This window comes from Eucyclogobius newberryi, unplaced genomic scaffold, assembly GCF_026437365.1.
Source record: "Eucyclogobius newberryi isolate DKJ021-1_F unplaced genomic scaffold, fEucNew1.0.hap1 SCAF_22, whole genome shotgun sequence".
In the NCBI taxonomy this organism is placed as follows: Eukaryota; Metazoa; Chordata; class Actinopteri; order Gobiiformes; family Gobiidae; genus Eucyclogobius; species Eucyclogobius newberryi.
Window position 1 is genome coordinate 3,930,532 of NW_027315857.1, and position 19,669 is coordinate 3,950,200.

At 37.4% G+C, this 19,669-nt stretch overlaps 1 protein-coding gene across 1 annotated transcript in view; it reads left to right on the forward strand.

The window, feature by feature from the left end:
- rpgrip1 (RPGR interacting protein 1) overlaps nucleotides 1-19,669 on the forward strand; it is a 67,766-nt gene that overhangs the window by 11,761 nt on the left and 36,336 nt on the right. Inside the window, exon 11 of the mRNA XM_072459417.1 lies at nucleotides 1-138. This exon is cut by the window's left edge and continues 80 nt beyond it. Within this exon, the coding sequence (XP_072315518.1) occupies nucleotides 1-138 (138 nt within the window). The remainder of the gene's footprint in view (nucleotides 139-19,669) is intronic.

Sequence of the window (19,669 nt, forward strand, 5' to 3'; positions counted from 1 at the left end):
AGGTTCTTCTGCTGCGGGACGTCCTGCAAAGGGAGAGGGAGACGGTCCGGGGTCTGGAGGAGGCGTCTGAGAGGCTGAGACAGGAGCTCCAGCAGCTGAGGGAGGAGAAACATGAGAGACGGGAGCAGGAGACGCAGCGTATGTCTTATATGTCTTATATCTCTTATATGTCTTATGTCTTATAGGCTTTAGTCCACTGTTGGCTGTGTCTTAATGTGTCCACAGTCCTCTCAAATGTCCTCGGTGCAGTCATCTCACTGAAAAAGGACTATTTAGTAACACGTTATTAAAATACTCCTTAATTAACCTTAATTGAGTGTCTGCGAGATGTCTCGCAGACACTATATGTTCGTGTTTTTTATTGAGTGTCTGCGAGATGTCTCGCAGACACTATATGTTCTAGTGTTTTTTATTATTATTGAGTGTCTGCGAGATGTCTCGCAGACACTATATGTTCTAGTTATTATTATTGAGTGTCTGCGAGATGTCTCGCAGACACTATATGTTCTAGTGTTTTTTATTATTATTCTAATTGAGTGTCTGCGAGATGTCTCGCAGACACTATATGTTCTAGTGTTTTTTATTATTATTATTGAGTGTCTGCGAGATGTCTCGCAGACACTATATGTTCTAGTGTTTTTTATTATTATTGAGTGTCTGCGAGATGTCTCGCAGACACTATATGTTCTAGTGTTTTTTATTTTTATTATATTTTCCAGTTTTTTCCTGACCTTCGGTGCGTTTCAACTCCTTAACGCTTTCATCGATCTCAACAAGTGATACCTCATTATTATCGTGTTCACTGTGTCATTATTGCTATTACTTTTGACATTTGTACTACTTGTACTTTTTGCAGTATTTGCAAAAGTACAATATTTTAACCCTTTCCAGTCCAAAACTTTGGCGCGTTTCAACTCCTTAACGCTTTCACCGATTTCAACAAGTGATACCTCATTACGATCGCTTTCACTGTCTCATTACTGCTATTACTTTTGACATTTGTACTACTTGTACTTTTTGCAGTATTTACAAAAGTATTAGTATTTTGACACTTTTCCACCTTCGGTAAGTTTCAACTCCTTGACGCTTTCACCGATTTCAACAAGTGATACCTCATTACGATCGCTTTCACAGTCTTACGTGTGCTATTACTTTTGACATTTGTACTACTTGTACTTTTTACAGTATTTACAAAAGTACTTTAACCCATTGTAATAAATGTGGCATTGAACACAATTCATGTTTTCAACAAATATTAACCCTTCCACACTTCCAAACACATTCAGAATTCAACACATTAGTATTTAAACACATGTAGTACTTGTACACACATGTAGTACTTTTACACACATGCAGTACTTTTACACAAAAAAGTACTTTTACATAAAAAAATACTTTTACACCAAAAATACTTTTAACACCAAAAATACTTTTAACACAAAAAATACTTTTAACACAAAAAACGTTTAACACAAAAAGTACTTTTAACACAAAAAATACTTTTAACACAAAAAATACTTTTAAAACAAAAAATACTTTTAAAACAAAAAATACTTTTAACACAAAAAATACTTTTAACACAAAAAGTACTTTTAACACAAAAAATACTTTTAACACAAAAAATACTTTTAACACAAAAAGTACTTTTAACACAAAAAATACTTTTAACACAAAAAGTACTTTTACACAAATTCGGCAATTTCACACAATTAAACAACTTCAACAAACTTCACACTTCAACAAATTTGTACTTACACACATGTACACTTTCAGCAAGAATGCAGACACTCAAGCAATGGCTTCAGCCATTGCAAAATCTAGTTGAGTGTCTGCGAGATGTCTCGCAGACACTATATGTTCTAGTGTTTTTTATTATTATTATTATTATTATATTTTCCAGTTTTTTCCTGACCTTCGGCGCCTTTCAACTCCCTAACGCTTTCACCGATTTCAATAAGTGATACATCATTATGATCGTGTTCACTGTGTCATTATTGCTATTACTTGTGACATTTGTACTACTTGTACTTTTTGCAGTATTTGTAAAAGTATAATATTTTAACCCTTTCCAGTCAAAACCTTTGGCGCGTTTCAACTCCTTAACGCTTTCACCGATTTCAACAAGAGATACCTCATTACGATCGCTTTCACTGTCTCATTACTGCTATTACTTTTGACATTTGTAATACTTGTACTTTTTACAGTATTTACAAAAGTACTTTAACCCATTGTAATAAATGTGGCATTGAACACAATTCATGTTTTCAACAAATATTAACCCTTCCACACTTCCAAACACTTTCAACACATTCAGAATTCAACACATTAGTATTTAAACACATGTAGTACTTGTACACACATGTAGTACTTTTACACACATGCAGTACTTTTACACAAAAAAGTACTTTTACATTAAAAAAATACTTTTACACAAAAAATACTTTTAACACTGTTACGCCCGGATAGCAACCTCAGCGGCATTGACGAGGACAGAGCAGAGCTGAGACGGTTTAGATGATGCAGATCCACGTGCATTTATTTTACAGTGATTTACAAACAAGAAACTGGTTTAAAATACAGCAACATGTTCACACAGCAGCAAGACACGAGCAACTGCCGCCAGGCGCCTTTTATAGGCCACTGGGTTAACTGGACACTCCTACTCCGAGGACCAGGTAAGTTTCAATCTTCCTAAAACCGCACAGATAAAAGCTAACTGTAGAAAAACAGTGTCAATATACATACTTCAATTAAATACAAAAATATATTCTTTATTTAATTTACTGTGCACAATTTCAATCTCAACATATATTCTAAAACAGTCAATTCCCTAAAACACCCCTCCTATTTTCCCCCAATGTTCTGCCCCGGAACCTACTTAAGGTGCTCCGTCTCCCTGGGGACTCCTTTGTCTGGCGCACCTAAAATGGCTGACACATCAGGTAAGGTATAATTTAATTTTGATTAACCAACAGTTACATTCTCTTTTCTGTTGCAGGTCAACTTACACCACAACCTTCTCAATAAATCCTTTTAAACATCTACTTGTTTCCTTGTACTCTTCCTAAGCCTATGTAATGGTACATACAGCTACATTACATTTCTTCCCCCCTCTTTTACGGATAAAGTACATCTACTCTTCAAACACTCTGGACAGTGAGTCAGCAACTATGTTTGACTTGCCAGGCTTGTAGAAAACAGAGAAGTTGAATGGTTGCAAAGCCAGGTACCAACCAGCAATTCTCGTATTCGAGTCCTTCATTTTGTGGAGCCACTGGAGAGCACGATGATCCGTTTCCAAACTGAAATGTCGGCCCAACAGGTAGTATCTCAGCGACTCAATCGCCCACTTCATGGCCAAGCACTCCTTTTCCACGGTCGAATATCTGGTCTCTCTGTCCAACAGCTTCCTGCTCAGAAACACAACTGGTCTCCTCTCTCCATCCACCTCCTGCAACAGAACTCCACCTAGGCCCACTCCTGATGCATCAGTTTGTAAGATAAAGGATTTGTCAAAATCCGGAGTTTGCAGAACGGTGCATTTGTTCAGGGCTTCCTTGAGGTCCCTAAAAGCACACTCACATTGGTCAGTCCATTTTACCTTTCTTGGTGCTGCCGATTTGGTGAGGTCATTTAGAACAGCTGAGCGGTCTGCAAAGTGGGGAATGAATTTCCTGTACCAGCCGACCAGACCTAGGAAACTTTTCACCTTCTTCTTAGTGGCTGGAATGGGGAAGGAATAGATGGCCTCCATTTTCTCCACCTGGGGCCTAAGTTTGCCATGTCCAATGACAAAACCCAGGTACTCCACCTCTCTCTGAGCCAGACAGCATTTCTTAGGGTTGATAGTTAAGCCAGCGGATTTTATGCATAGCAGGACTTGTTCCAGATGAGCCATGTGTTCTTCCCAGGTTTGGCTGTAGATAACCACATCATCCAAGTATGCAGCTGAAAACTCTGAAACATCTCTCAGAACATAGTCCATTAGTCTTTGAAACGTAGCTGGTGCACCCTGCAGTCCAAAAGGCATCACTCGAAATTGGTACATACCAAACGGAGTTTTAAATCCTGTCAGTTCTTTGACTTCTGGAGCCAATGCCACCTGCCAATAGCCTTTGCTCAGGTCTAAGGTGGAAATGTACTTTGCCTGCCCCACTCGCTCCACCAGCTCGTCAATTCTAGGCATTGGGTAAAGATCACACAATGAAACAGAATTTAAGTAGCGAAAATCAATGCAAAATCTTAGAGAGCCGTCCTTTTTGGGCACCAGAACCACTGGACTGCACCATTCACTATTTGAAACTTCAATTATGCCTAGTTCCAGCATCAATTTTATTTCCTTTTTCAATGTTTGCACCAACCGCTCTGGAATTCTGTAGCTCTTTCGACATGGAGGAGCCTCTCTCTTTAGCCGGATGTTGTGCTGGACTAGGTCTGTGTAACCAGGAGAGTCTTTGAACAGTTCTGGGTCAATGAGAGGAGTCACTTGTTCCTGCTGGGAGACAGACAAATGTGACATCTCTATGCCTGCTGATTCAACCAGACTTCCAGGCATAAACTTCTCTGGTATTTCTTCATCCTGCACCCCACAAATCAGCAGCTGAGGGACAGATTCCTGGCGAGACTGAAACTCTTTTAACAAGTTCACATGAAACGTTTGGTGTTTTTTTGTTCTGTCAGGCATAAATAGTTCATATGTGACCTTACCCACTCTTCTGCTGATTTCATAGGGACCATGCCATTTGGAGAGGAGTTTACTGTCGGAGGTGGGGAGTAGAAGTAGCACCTTCTGGCCAGCTTCAAAGCTTCTTTCTCTAGCTTTGCGGTCATACCAGGTCTTCTGATTTTGTTGAGAAGTCTTCATAGTCTCTTGTGCCAATGCAGACATATCTTCCAGACGTTGCCTCATTTTTATCACGTAAGCCACCACGTTCTCTTCTGAGGGGGTTGGGTTCTCCCAGTAGTCTTTGAGGAGGTCCAGTGGCCCCCTTACTTGACGTCCATAGAGCAACTCGAATGGTGAGAACCCCGTTGAAGCCTGTGGCACTTCACGATATGCAAACAGCAGATACGGCAACCATTGGTCCCAGTCCGCTCCTGTGTGAGAGACAAACTTGCGCAGCATATTTTTTAATGTTTGGTTGTACCGCTCAACTGGCCCGTCCGTCTGGGGGTGGTATGGGGTGGTCCTAATACCCTTAATCCCAAGGAGCTTATAAACCTGCTGTAATAATTTAGACATAAAGTTTGTCCCACAGTCCGTCAAAACCTCTTTTGGTATTCCCACCCTGGAAAAGTGCTGTAACAAACAATTAGCAACATTTCTGGCTTTAATTGTTTTTAAAGGGAAAGCCTCCGGATACCGAGTTGCATAATCACAGATTACTAAAATGAACTTGTTCCCTGTACTGCTGCGTTCTAAGGGCCCAACAATGTCCATTCCTATTCTTTCAAATGGAGTTTCAATGATAGGTAGAGGCTGCAACATAGCTCTAGGGGCTTTGCGGGATGAAGCAAGTTGACATATTTCACATGAATTACAGAATTTTGACAGGTCACTGTATATGCCCGGCCAAACAAATCTGCTTGTAATTCTGCATAAAGTTTTTTGGAACGCCATGTGTCCCGCCCATGGTACTGAATGTCCGAGCTCCATAATTTGGAATCTGAATGGTTTTGGTACTGCTAAGGCTTGCACATTACCTTTGCATTGATATAAAATGCCCGCTTTAATGATGTATGTTGCCTCCTCTACACACCCTGGGCTGCCCTGTTTCACCCCTTCAATTTCTGACACTTTTTGAAACCAAGGTTTTAGGGTTGCATCCTCTTTTTGCAGAGTGGATACATCAGGTGGAAGTTCCAGCTCTATGTGATGAGAGGGTTTGACTGGAATTTCTGTGAGTTTGCTAGCAGTTACTTTGAACTTTTCACGCCTTTTTTGTGCCTTGGATTTAACAGGTTTTCCCCCCACATGCTCAAAGTCTTCCCCCCAGAATGGTAACTCTTGTAAGGACTCTTTTGCACTCTGAGCCCTTGTAGTAACCATATTAAAAGTTTTAGATGACTTTGCTTTTTCTGGTAAATTCTCAGGTATTTTTAGGTTCTCAGGGACAGATTCTGATTCTTGCACCAAGTCCAGCAAGATTGGAACATCATTACCAAGAATCACATCAAAGGGTAGGTTTGGAGCTAAAGCTACTGGCATCAGAAAAAGTCTGACCTCCAACTGTCAAGTAGACTTCTGCTGTAGGATACTGGTGTTCATCTCCATGAATGCAGCTAATGCTAGTTTTATCCTCACTCCATTTCTCCCTTGACACCAGACTGGACAAAACCACGGACTGAAACCCACCCGTATCTAACAGAGCTGTAGTACGGTAACCATTTATCAGTACTGGGGAGGTATGTGCTTTCTGGGTTATTACAAAACGGCCGGGCAAAACAGGTCTAGGCACTGCACAGTAAAGAGATGGCTTTGATTCATTGGCTAGAGGGCAAGAGTACTGGGTATGACCTAGCCCATTACACACGTAACACCTGACTTCTCTATCGGACCTATGTACATAGTTACCAGGGTGTGACCTTTGAATATTGCTGGATGTAAAGTGTCTAGGTCTTGACAAAGCCCTGTTCTGACCAAAAGCCCTTTCACCCCCATTGGACTTACTTTGGGCTTGAGCTCTGTGTCCATATTCTCTGTCTTTGCTTCTCTGCGCCTGGTTAGAGTTGTGGCCATAGGTGGTGTTGAATCCCTTCCTTGCTGCTTGGAAAACCTCTGCTAGCTCTGCTGCTTGTTCTGCAGTCTTTGGGTCCCGTTCGCGGATCCAAACTTGGAGCTCTGGGTGAACCATTTGCAGGAACTGCTCCAAAATTAATGTCTCTGTAATCTCCTGTTTTGTATTTTTTTCTGGTTTGACCCATTTTAAGAACAGGTCCTTCAGTCGCACATACAGTTCCTTTGGGGTTTCATCCGGGAGGATCTCTGTAGATCGGAATCTTTTACGATAAGTCTCTGATGTGATTTCATATTTTGACAATATTGCAGCTTTCACTTTTGCATAATTTTCAGCATCAGTAATGTCCATTTGTACATATGCACTGCGAGCCTTGCCTGTGAGAAGAGCCACTAGGCGGAGAGCCCACTCATCTCTTGGCCATCTGCAGACTTGAGCCATTCTCTCAAAAGTGGTGAGGAAATGTTCAATGTCATCGTCTGGAGACAGAGGCAACAGCTTTGGCTCTCTGTGGATCACCATCTCTCTGTAAAATCGGTTCTGCTCAGTGACTGGGGCCTTCATCTTCATCAACGGTCTCATCTGTAGAGGGAGCCATTTCCCGCTCCTGGTCTCGTCTTTGGCTGACGCAAGTCACCAAAGACTGCATTTCTCTCATTTGGTGCTGTAGGTTTTTCCATTTTGTTTCTTGTTGTGCTGCTTCTCTTTCAAGACGCTGATCTCTGGCTGCCTGCGACTGTGCGAGTGTCCTTACCAGCGCAGTCAACTCTTCAAACTTGTCCACAGGGTTACAAGTTGCTTCAGTCCCCTGGTCAGCAGCTTCACTTGTCCCCACATCTGGATCATTGTGTTGATCAATCTGCACTCTCCTTCTTGTACTCATCTTCAGTTACTCTGCTGCCTGGGCCCCAGCTTCTGACACCAATTGTTACGCCCGGATAGCAACCTCAGCGGCATTGACGAGGACAGAGCAGAGCTGAGACGGTTTAGATGATGCAGATCCACGTGCATTTATTTTACAGTGATTTACACACAAGAAACTGGTTTAAAATACAGCAACATGTTCACACAGCAGCAAGACACGAGCAACTGCCGCCAGGCGCCTTTTATAGGCCACTGGGTTAACTGGACCCTCCTACTCCGAGGACCAGGTAAGTTTCAATCTTCCTAAAACCGCACAGATAAAAGCTAACTGTAGAAAAACAGTGTCAATATACATACTTCAATTAAATACAAAAATATATTCTTTATTTAATTTACTGTGCACAATTTCAATCTCAACATATATTCTAAAACAGTCAATTCCCTAAAACACCCCTCCTATTTTCCCCCAATGTTCTGTCCCGGAACCTACTTAAGGTGCTCCGTCTCCCTGGGGACTCCTTTGTCTGGCGCACCTAAAATGGCTGACACATCAGGTAAGGTATAATTTAATTTTGATTAACCAACAGTTACATTCTCTTTTCTGTTGCAGGTCAACTTACACCACAACCTTCTCAATAAATCCTTTTAAACATCTACTTGTTTCCTTGTACTCTTCCTAAGCCTATGTAATGGTACATACAGCTACATTACAAACACAAAAAGTACTTTTAACACAAAAAGTACTTTTAACACAAAAAGTACTTTTAACACAAAAAGTACTTTTAACACAAAAAATACTTTTAACACAAAAATACTTTTAACACAAAAATACTTTTAACACAAAATGTACTTTTAACACAAAATGTACTTTTAACACAAAATGTACTTTTAACACAAAGTACTTTTAACACAAAAAACTTTTAACACAAAAAGTACTTTTAACACAAAAAGTACTTTTAACACAAAAAAATACTTTTAACACAAAAAGTACTTTTACTCAAAAAAGTACTTTTTACACAAATTCGGCAATTTCACACAATTAAACAACTTCAACAACTTCACACTTCAACAAATTTGTACTTACACACATGTACACTTTCAGCAAGAATGCAGACACTCAAGCAATGGCTTCAGCCATTGCAAAATCTAGTTGAGTGTCTGCGAGATGTCTCGCAGACACTATATGTTCTAGTGTTTTTTATTATTTTTATTATATTTTCCAGTTTTTTCCTGACCTTCGGCGCGTTTCAACTCCCTAACGCTTTCATCGATCTCAACAAGTGATACCTCATTATGATTGTGTTCACTGTCTCATTATTGCTATTACTTTTGACATTTGTACTACTTGCACTTTTTGCAGTATTTGTAAAAGTATAAATTTTAACCCTTTCACGTCCAAAAACTTTGGCGCGTTTCAACTCCTTAACGCTTTCACCGATTTCAACAAGTGATACCTCATTACGATCGCTTTCACAGTCTTACGTGTGCTATTACTTTTGACATTTGTACTACCTGTACTTTTTACAGTATTTACAAAAGTACTTTAACCCATTGTAATAAATGTGGCATTGAACACAATTCATGTTTTCAACAAATATTAACCCTTCCACACTTCCAAACACTTTCAACACATTCAGAATTCAACACATTAGTATTTAAACACATGTAGTACTTGTACACACATGTAGTACTTGTACACACATGCAGTACTTTTACAAAAAAAGTACTTTTACATAAAAAAATACTTTTACACAAAAAATACTTTTAACACAAAAAATACTTTTAACACAAAAAGTACTTTTTAACACAAAAAAATACTTTTAACACAAAAAGTACTTTTAACACCAAAAATACTTTTAACACAAAAAATACTTTTAACACAAAAAATACTTTTAACACAAAAAGTACTTTTAACACAAAAAATACTTTTAACACAAAAAATACTTTTAACACAAAAGTACTTTTAACACAAAAAATACTTTTAACACAAAAAATACTTTTAACACAAAAAAAACTTTTAACACAAAATACTTTTAACACAAAAAAAACTTTTAACACAAAAAATACTTAACACAAAAAGTACTTTTAACACAAAAAACACTTTTAACACAAAAAAAAACTTTTAACACAAAAAAGTACTTTTACACAAAAAAGTACTTTTACACAAATTCGGCAATTTCACACAATTAAACAACTTCAACAAATTTGTACTTACACACATGTACACTTTCTGCAAGAATGCAGACACTCAAGCAATGGCTTCAGCCATTGCAAAATCTAGTTATTTTTATTATTATATTTTCCAGTTTTTTCCTGACCTTCGGCGCCTTTCAACTCCCTAACGCTTTCACCGATTTCAACAAGTGATACCTCATTATGATCGTGTTCACTGTGTCATTATTGCTATTACTTGTGACATTTGTACTACTTTTACTTTTCGCAGTATTTGTAAAAGTATAATATTTAACCCTTTCACGTCCAAAACCTTTGGCGCGTTTCAACTCCTTAACGCTTTCACCGATTTCAACAAGTGATACCTCATTACGATCGCTTTCACTGTCTCATTACTGCTATTACTTTTGACATTTGTAATACTTGTACTTTTTGCAGTATTTACAAAAGTATTTTGACACTTTTCCACCTTCGGTAAGTTTCAACTCCTTGACGCTTTCACCGATTTCAACAAGTAATACCTCATTACGATCGCTTTCACAGTCTTACGTGTGCTATTACTTTTGACATTTGTACTACCTGTACTTTTTACAGTATTTACAAAAGTACTTTAACCCATTGTAATAAATGTGGCATTGAACACAATTCATGTTTTCAACAAATATTAACCCTTCCACACTTCCAAACACTTTCAACACGTTCAGAATTCAACACATTAGTATTTAAACACATGTAGTACTTGTACACACATGTAGTACTTTTACACAAAAAAGTACTTTTACATAAAAAATACTTTTACATAAAAAAATACTTTTACACCAAAAATACTTTTAACACAAAAAAATAATTTTAACACAAAAAATACTTTTAACACAAAAAATACTTTTAACACAAAAAATACTTTTAACACAAAAAGTACTTTTAACACAAAAAATACTTTTAACACAAAAAATACTTTTAACAAAAAAAATACTTTTAACACAAAAAGTACTTTTAACACAAAAAATACTTTTAAAACAAAAAATACTTTTAACACAAAAAAAACTTTTAACACAAATACTTTTAACACAAAAAGTACTTTTAACACAAAAAATACTTTTAACACAAAAAGTACTTTTAACACAAAAAGTACTTTTAACACAAAAAAAACTTTTAACACAATTAAACAACTTCAAACAACTTCACACTTCAACAAATTTGTACTTACACACATGTACACTTTCAGCAAGAATGCAGACACTCAAGCAATGGCTTCAGCCATTGCAAAATCTAGTTATTATTATTATTATATTTTCCAGTTTTTTCCTGACCTTCGGCGCCTTTCAACTCCCTAACGCTTTCACCGATTTCAACAAGTGATACCTCATTATGATCGTGTTCACTGTGTCATTATTGCTATTACTTGTGACATTTGCTTCCTGCTTCCGAAGAGTGCACACGCTTTTTTGCTCGCTCCGCTTGCTATCGCTGCTTTCCTTATTTATTTTTCTTTTTAATCAGTTTTTGTCTTCCAAACATTTTTGCTTTAGACTTTTTCAAGTAAACCAAGGATTTTAAGAACATTTTTCCAGTTTTAACGACATATCTGACGCCAGCGACATGTCCGGCAGAAGAAGTGAGAAAGACTGTGAACGCTGTCGGAAATATCAACAAGAAATTAATGAGCTGAAAACACGGATATTTGTTTTGGAATCTGAAAAAGTTCTTCACGATACCATTCCTGTGTCAACCGACGGTAAGAAGAGCACACTTTTTACAAGAAAAACTGCTACTTTCAACCTAAACCGCAGTGACTCTGTGTCGTTTCCAAAACTGTCTAAAAACCAGAAAGACCAGGCTGTTTCTTGGAACAAACTTGGAGCAAAGCCTAAACGATACAAAGATAACGTGAAGTCACCTAAAATACAGCTCACCAACAGATTTTTACCACTTTCAGAGATGGAATTAAATGAAAAAAGGAAAGATGACGTGGCCAAAATACAGCGAGGAGGATCTGCCAAGGTCACGCAGATTGTTTTAGTTTGGGACGGCGCGATAAGTCACATGACGCATGAAAAGATAAACACACATTCTTTTCCAAGCGCCACTGTTTCTGAGATAACGTCACTCCTTCCAAATATTATGGCTAAGCATGGAGGAGCTAAACAGCTGATTGTGCACGTGGGTGCAGTGGACATGCGGCGGGAACAGACTGAAGTTTTGAAAAAAGACTTCTTGAAGTTATTCGACGTGCTTGATAAAATGGAAATCAAAACTTTCATAAGTGGACCTCTTCCAAACATCGACAGGAGGATAAACAAGTTTAGCCGGCTTCTTCAGCTGAACACATGGCTGTCCAAAGAGTGCTCCCCGAGAGGACTACACTACATTGAGAACTTCTATCTATTCTGGAAACGAGAGGACCTGTTTAAGAGAAATGGCCCCCACCTATGCAGAGGTGGAGTGAGGGTGCTGACAGAGAACCTGCTCCACGCTCTGAGGCATTGGACTGGGCCTGGACAGGGTCCTGAGCAGATAGTTAGAGAAGAGAGGAATGAGAGAAGAATTCCTGCTCCCTCAGCCAGAGACCGAGCCAATGTTTCAACATCAAAAGCACCACAACCTCAGCCTCCACCAAAGGATTCATCAGCAGCTGCTCCACCACCACCAGCAAAGGATTCAGCTCCAGCTGCTCCACATTCACCTCCACCGCCTCCAGCAAAGGAACAATCTTCAAAGGCCTTGGACCCATCTGTGACAAGCCCAACAACATCCCTGTCATCGCCCCTGCCTTCACACCAGCCCTGGGTTCCCCCTGCAACATCTACTCCCACTAAAGATTCATCATTCTCCTTCTCATCTCCACTCTCACCCATGGGCCTTCCCAGCCATTTTGAAAGTCTGATCAAATCAGGCATTAAGATGGCTCCACTCACGCCCAATATAGCAAGGGCTATACCGACTACACCAACAAAAGCCCCACCACCCATCCCCCCTCGCCTCTCACCTGGTCCCAAACTCTCCTTGGCTACAAAAGCCCCACCACCCATCCAACCTCGCCTTTTACCTGGTATCTCCCATAGCTAGGATGCACTGGGTCTCAGCGTTGCCGGGACTTATTGTCACATTAAAAATCAAACCAACCCGGGGCCCTATGTAAAAAGAGCCCCCCCTAGTGCTATTTCTGTAGTCACATCATCACACAGATGGAAAAACAAAATGCGAGTCAGGCCCAATCTGAGAAATGTGATTCATATTCCCTGTGAAAAGATAAAGCCCAGTCCCACTGAAACTAGTCTGAAACTTGCTGTGCTAAATGTCAGATCCTTATGTAACAAATCTCTCTTAATTAATAATTTTATTTCTTCTTATAATCTTGATTTTATGTTTTTAACTGAAACATGGCTTGACAAAAACACAGGAAATGTAGTTCTGATAGAATCTGCTCCACCCAACTTTAAGTTTGAATCTGAAACACGAGAAAACAAAAAAGGGGGTGGAGTCTGTGCTGTCTTTAGAGATGAAATAATTACCCGCAGGTTGTCTTTTGGGGTGTTTTCATCATTTGAGTATGTATCCTTTAAAATGGAGCTAAAACGGTCTCCATCCATTCTCTTCATTGTTTTATACAAGCCTCCCCAGCACTGCCAAAGTTTTATTGATGATTTTACTGAGATGCTTTCAGTCATATGCACAGACTTTGATGGTTTGGTCATTACAGGTGATTTCAACGTGCATGTTGATAATGTTTGTGACAGAAACGCTAAAGAGCTTGATGCTGTCCTTGAAACCTTCAGTCTTACTCAGCATGTGAGAGGCCCCACCCACAGCAAAGGACACACTCTAGATCTCATAATTACAAAGGGGGTAAATATTTCAAATGTTAATGTGATTGATGTTGCTCTGTCTGATCATTTCTGTGTCTTCTTTGACCTGTCTGTTTCTCCCCAACCTCCGGTTGGTCCTGCAGTTGTTCAGAGGAGACACATAAGTGATGGCACAGGTGCACTGTTTATGGAAATGATAAACTTTGAAAATGTCTCATGTTCTAATGTAAATGATTTGTTGAACTCTGTTACATCTAGTGTTTTGAATGTTCTGGACACCATCGCCCCTATAAAGGCTAAAATGGTTAAAAATAAGCAGAAGGCGCCGTGGAGAAATGATGATTCGGTCAGGGCACAGAAAAGGGAGTGCCGCAGGGCCGAACGGAAATGGCGCAAGTCAAAGCTCCAGGTTCAAAAAGAGATTTACAAAGAAAAGCTGAACATGTACAACCTAATCTTATGTAGAACTAGGGAAAGATATTTTTCTGAAATAATTGGAAGCTGCAGTAACAACTCGCGTGTCCTGTTTGCCACAGTAAACAGATTAACAAACCCTCCAGCTCAGCTGCCGTTAGAACTCATTTCCACATCCAAGTGTAATGAGTTTGCATTATTCTTTAATGACAAAGTTCAGGGCATTAAAAATGCTATAAATCCCACAATGCAAAAAATTACCCTAAAACCACCAAGACACTTAGAGCTAACTCACTTTGCACCAGTAACTGACAAAACTGTCCATGAGATCATCACCAGTCTGAGTTCATCTACATGCTGCCTTGATGTGTTACCCACCAAATTTCTAAAGTCTGTGCTGAACAGTTTGTTAGCACCATTCACTCACATAGTTAACATGTCGCTTCAATCTGGAACATTCCCAATGTCTTTGAAAACTGCGGTCATAAAGCCTCTCCTAAAGAAGAGCAGTCTTGATGCCGCAGTACTGAGTCATTACCGGCCCATCTCTAATCTGCCATTTTTGGGCAAAGTCCTTGAAAAGGTTGTTTACCAACAGCTCACAGATTTCCTCTTAATAAACAACTCATTTGATGTTTTTCAGTCAGGTTTTAGACCTCATCACAGCACTGAGACTGCTCTTGTCAAGGTGACAAATGACATCCGCCTGAACACTGACACGGGCAAAGCCTCAGTCTTAATTCTGTTAGATCTGAGTGCTGCTTTTGACACTGTCGATCATGGGATCCTCTTACAGAGACTAGAGGACTGGGTGGGCATCACTGGCACTGCCCTAAACTGGTTAAGGTCCTATCTGGAAGACAGGAAGTACTTTGTTGAAATTGGTAGCTGTGTCTCAGACCACATGACCCTGACCTGTGGAGTGCCCCAAGGGTCAGTCCTGGGTCCCCTTCTGTTCAACCTCTACATGCTGCCGTTAGGTCAGTTGATACGCAGTGAAAATGTGTTCTATCACAATTATGCAGACGACACTCAGATCTATGTTTCACTATCGGCAGGTGACTATGGACCAGTAGATTCACTCTGTCACTGCATCCAACAGATCAGTTTGTGGATGCAAAACAACTTTCTCCAGCTGAACTCAGACAAGACTGAAATAATCGTTTTTGGCCCACAGAAACAAAGAGAAAGTGTTAGCGGTCACCTCCAGAGTCTCGCTCTAAAACCTACAAACCAAATTAGAAATCTGGGGGTAATAATGGACTCAGACTTGAACTTTAATAGCCACGTCAAATCAATAACATCAGCAGCTTTTTACCATCTAAAAAACATTGCCAAAATCAAAAATATAGTGTCAAAACCAGATTTAGAGACTTATCCATGCGTTTGTCTCCAGTAGATTAGACTACTGTAACGGCCTGCTCACTGGTCTCTCCAAACGAGTTGTAAAACAGCTGCAGTACATCCAGAACGCTGCTGCTCGGGTCCTGACTAGAACCAGGAAGTATGATCACATTAGTCCTGTTCTCAGGTCTCTGCACTGGCTCCCTGTGGCTCAGAGAATAGACTTTAAAGCAGCTCTGCTTGTGTACAAGTCTCTCCATGTCCTAGCACCAAAGTACATCTTGGATATGTTAGTGCCATATGAACCATCTCGGACTCTGAGGACCTCAGGGACCGGCCTCCTGCTGGTGCCCAGAGTCAGGACAAAACATGGGGAATCTGCATTTCAGTTTTATGCAGCTAAAATCTGGAACAGTCTTCCTGAAGATGTGAGACAGGCTTCAACTCTGACAATGTTCAAATCTAAGCTAAAAACAGTTTTGTTTAGCTGCGCATATGACTGAAAGGATTTTTTCTTTGCACTCTTCTCTTTTGTTTGTGATTTTATTAGTTTAGAAAATCAGTTGGATTGATAATTTTTAATTTAGTTAATTTTATTGTATTTCTGTTTCTGTAATTTCTTTGTGATTTGAATGCATTTTTCCTGCTGTGTGAAGCACTTTGAATTGCCTTGTGTATGAAATGTGCTCTACAAATAAACTTGCCTTGCCTTGCCTTGCCTTACTACTTTTACTTTTTGCAGTATTTGTAAAAGTATAATATTTTAACCCTTTCCAGTCAAAACCTTTGGCGCGTTTCAACTCCTTAACGCTTTCACCGATTTCAACAAGTGATACCTCATTACGATCGCTTTCACTGTCTCATTACTGCTATTACTTTTGACATTTGTAATACTTGTACTTTTTGCAGTATTTACAAAAGTATAAGTATTTTGACACTTTTCCACCTTCGGTAAGTTTCAACTCCTTGACGCTTTCACCGATTTCAACAAGTGATACCTCATTACGATCGCTTTCACAGTCTTACGTGTGCTATTACTTTTGACATTTGTACTACTTGTACTTTTTACAGTATTAACAAAAGTACTTTAACCCATTGTAATAAATGTGGCATTGAACACAATTCATGTTTTCAATAAATATTAACCCTTCCTTACTTCCAAACACTTTCAACACATTCAGAATTCAACACATTAGTATTTAAACACATGTAGTACTTGTACACACATGTAGTACTTTTACACACATGCAGTACTTTTACACAAAAAAGTACTTTTACATTAAAAAAATACTTTTACACCAAAAATACTTTTAACACAAAAAATACTTTTAACACAAAAAGTACTTTTAACACAAAAAATACTTTTAAGACAAAAAGTACTTTTAACACAAAAATACTTTTAACACAAAAAATACTTTTAACACAAAAAATACTTTTAACACAAAAAATACTTTTAACACAAAAATACTTTTAACACAAAAAATACTTTTAACACAAAAAATACTTTTAACACAAAAACTTCACACAAAAAGTACTTTTAACACAAAAATACTTTTAACACAAAAAATACTTTTAACACAAAAAGTACTTTTAACACAAAAAATACTTTTAACACAAAAATACTTTTAACACAAAAAATACTTTTAACACAAAAAGTACTTTTAACACAAAAAAAACTTTTACCACAAAAAATACCTTTAACACAATTAAACAACTTCAAACAACTTCACACTTCAACAAATTTGTACTTACACACATGTACACTTTCAGCAAGAATGCAGACACTCAAGCAATGGCTTCAGCCATTGCAAAATCTAGTTATTATATTTTCCAGTTTTTTCCTGACCTTCGGCGCGTTTCAACTCCTTAACGCTTTCACCGAGTTCAACAAGTGATACCTCATTATGATCGTGTTCACTGTGTCCTTATTGCTATTACTTTTGACATTTGTACTACTTGTACTTTTTACAGTATTAACAAAAGTACTTTAACCCATTGTAATAAATGTGGCATTGAACACAATTCATGTTTTCAATAAATATTAACCCTTCCACACTTCCAAACACTTTCAACACATTCAGAATTCAACACATTAGTATTTAAACACATGTAGTACTTTTACACACATGCAGTACTTTTACAAAAAAAGTACTTTTACATAAAAAAAAATACTTTTAACAAAAAAAATACTTTTAACACAAAAATACTTTTAACACCAAAAATACTTTTAACACAAAAAATACTTTTAACACAAAAAGTACTTTTTAACACAAAAAAAATACTTTTAACACAAAAAGTACTTTTAACACCAAAAATACTTTTAACACAAAAGAAACTTTTAACACAAAGTACTTTTAACACAAAAAAAACTTTTAACACAAAAAAAACTTTTAACACAAAAAATACTTTTAACACAAAAAGTACTTTTAACACAAAAAACACTTTTAACACAAAAAAGTACTTTTACACAAATTCGGCAATTTCACACAATTAAACAACTTCAACAACTTCACACTTCAACAAATTTGTACTTACACACATGTACACTTTCAGCAAGAATGCAGACACTCAAGCAATGGCTTCAGCCATTGCAAAATCTAGTTATTATTATTATATTTTCCAGTTTTTTCCTGACCTTCGTCGCCTTTCAACTCCCTAACGCTTTCACCGATTTCAACAAGTGATACCTCATTATGATCGTGTTCACTATGTCATTATTGCTATTACTTGTGACATTTGTACTACTTTTACTTTTTGCAGTATTTGTAAAAGTATAATATTTTAACCCTTTCCAGTCAAAACCTTTGGCGCGTTTCAACTCCTTAACGCTTTCACCGATTTCAACAAGTGATACCTCATTACGATCGCTTTCACTGTCTCATTACTGCTATTACTTTTGACATTTGTAATACTTGTACTTTTTGCAGTATTTACAAAAGTATAAGTACTTTGACACTTTTCCACCTTCGGTAAGTTTCAACTCCTTGACGCTTTCACCGATTTCAACAAGTGATACCTCATTACGATCGCTTTCACAGTCTTACGTGTGCTATTACTTTTGACATTTGTACTACTTGTACTTTTTACAGTATTTACAAAAGTACTTTAACCCATTGTAATAAATGTGGCATTGAACACAATTCATGTTTTCAACAAATATTAACCCTTCCACACTTCCAAACACATTCAGAATTCAACACATTAGTATTTAAACACATGTAGTACTTGTACACACATGTAGTACTTGTACACACATGCAGTACTTTTACAAAAAAAGTACTTTTACATAAAAAAAATACTTTTACACCAAAAATACTTTTAACACAAAAAGTACTTTTACACAAAAAAGTACTTTTACACAAAAAAGTACTTTTACAAAAAAAGCACTTTTAACACAAAAAACACTTTTAACACAAAAAATACTTTTAACACAAAAAATACTTTTAACACAAAAAGTACTTTTAACACAAAAAATACTTTTAACACAAAAAATACTTTTAACACAAAAAATACTTTTAACACAAAAAATACTTTTAACACAAAAAGTACTTTTAACACAAAAAATACTTTTAACACAAAAAGTACTTTTAACACAAAAAGTACTTTTAACACAAAAAGTACTTTTAACACAAAAAATACTTTTAACACAAAAAATACTTTTAACACAAAAAGTACTTTTAACACAAAAAATACTTTTAACACAAAAAATACTTTTAACACAAAAAGTACTTTTAACACAAAAAATACTTTTAACACAAAAAATACTTTTAACACAAAAAATACTTTTAACACAAAAAATACTTTTAACACAAAAAATACTTTTAACAGAAAAAGTACTTTTAATACAAAAAATACTTTTAACACAAAAAATACTTTTAACACAAAAAGTACTTTTAACACAAAAAGTACTTTTAACACAAAAAGTACTTTTAACACAAAAAGTACTTTTAACACAAAAAAAACTCTTAACACAAAAAATACTTTTAACACAAAAAATACTTTTAACACAAAAAGTACTTTTAACACAATTAAACAACTTCAAACAACTTCACACTTCAACAAATTTGTACTTACACACATGTACACTTTCAGCAAGAATGCAGACACTCAAGCAATGGCTTCAGCCATTGCAAAATCTAGTTATTATTATTATTATTATATTTTCCAGTTTTTTCCTGACCTTCGGCGCCTTTCAACTCCCTAACGCTTTCACCGATTTCAACAAGTGATACCTCATTATGATCGTGTTCACTGTCTCATTATTGCCATTACTTTTGACATTTGTACTACTTGCACTTTTTGCAGTATTTGTAAAAGTATAATATTTAACCC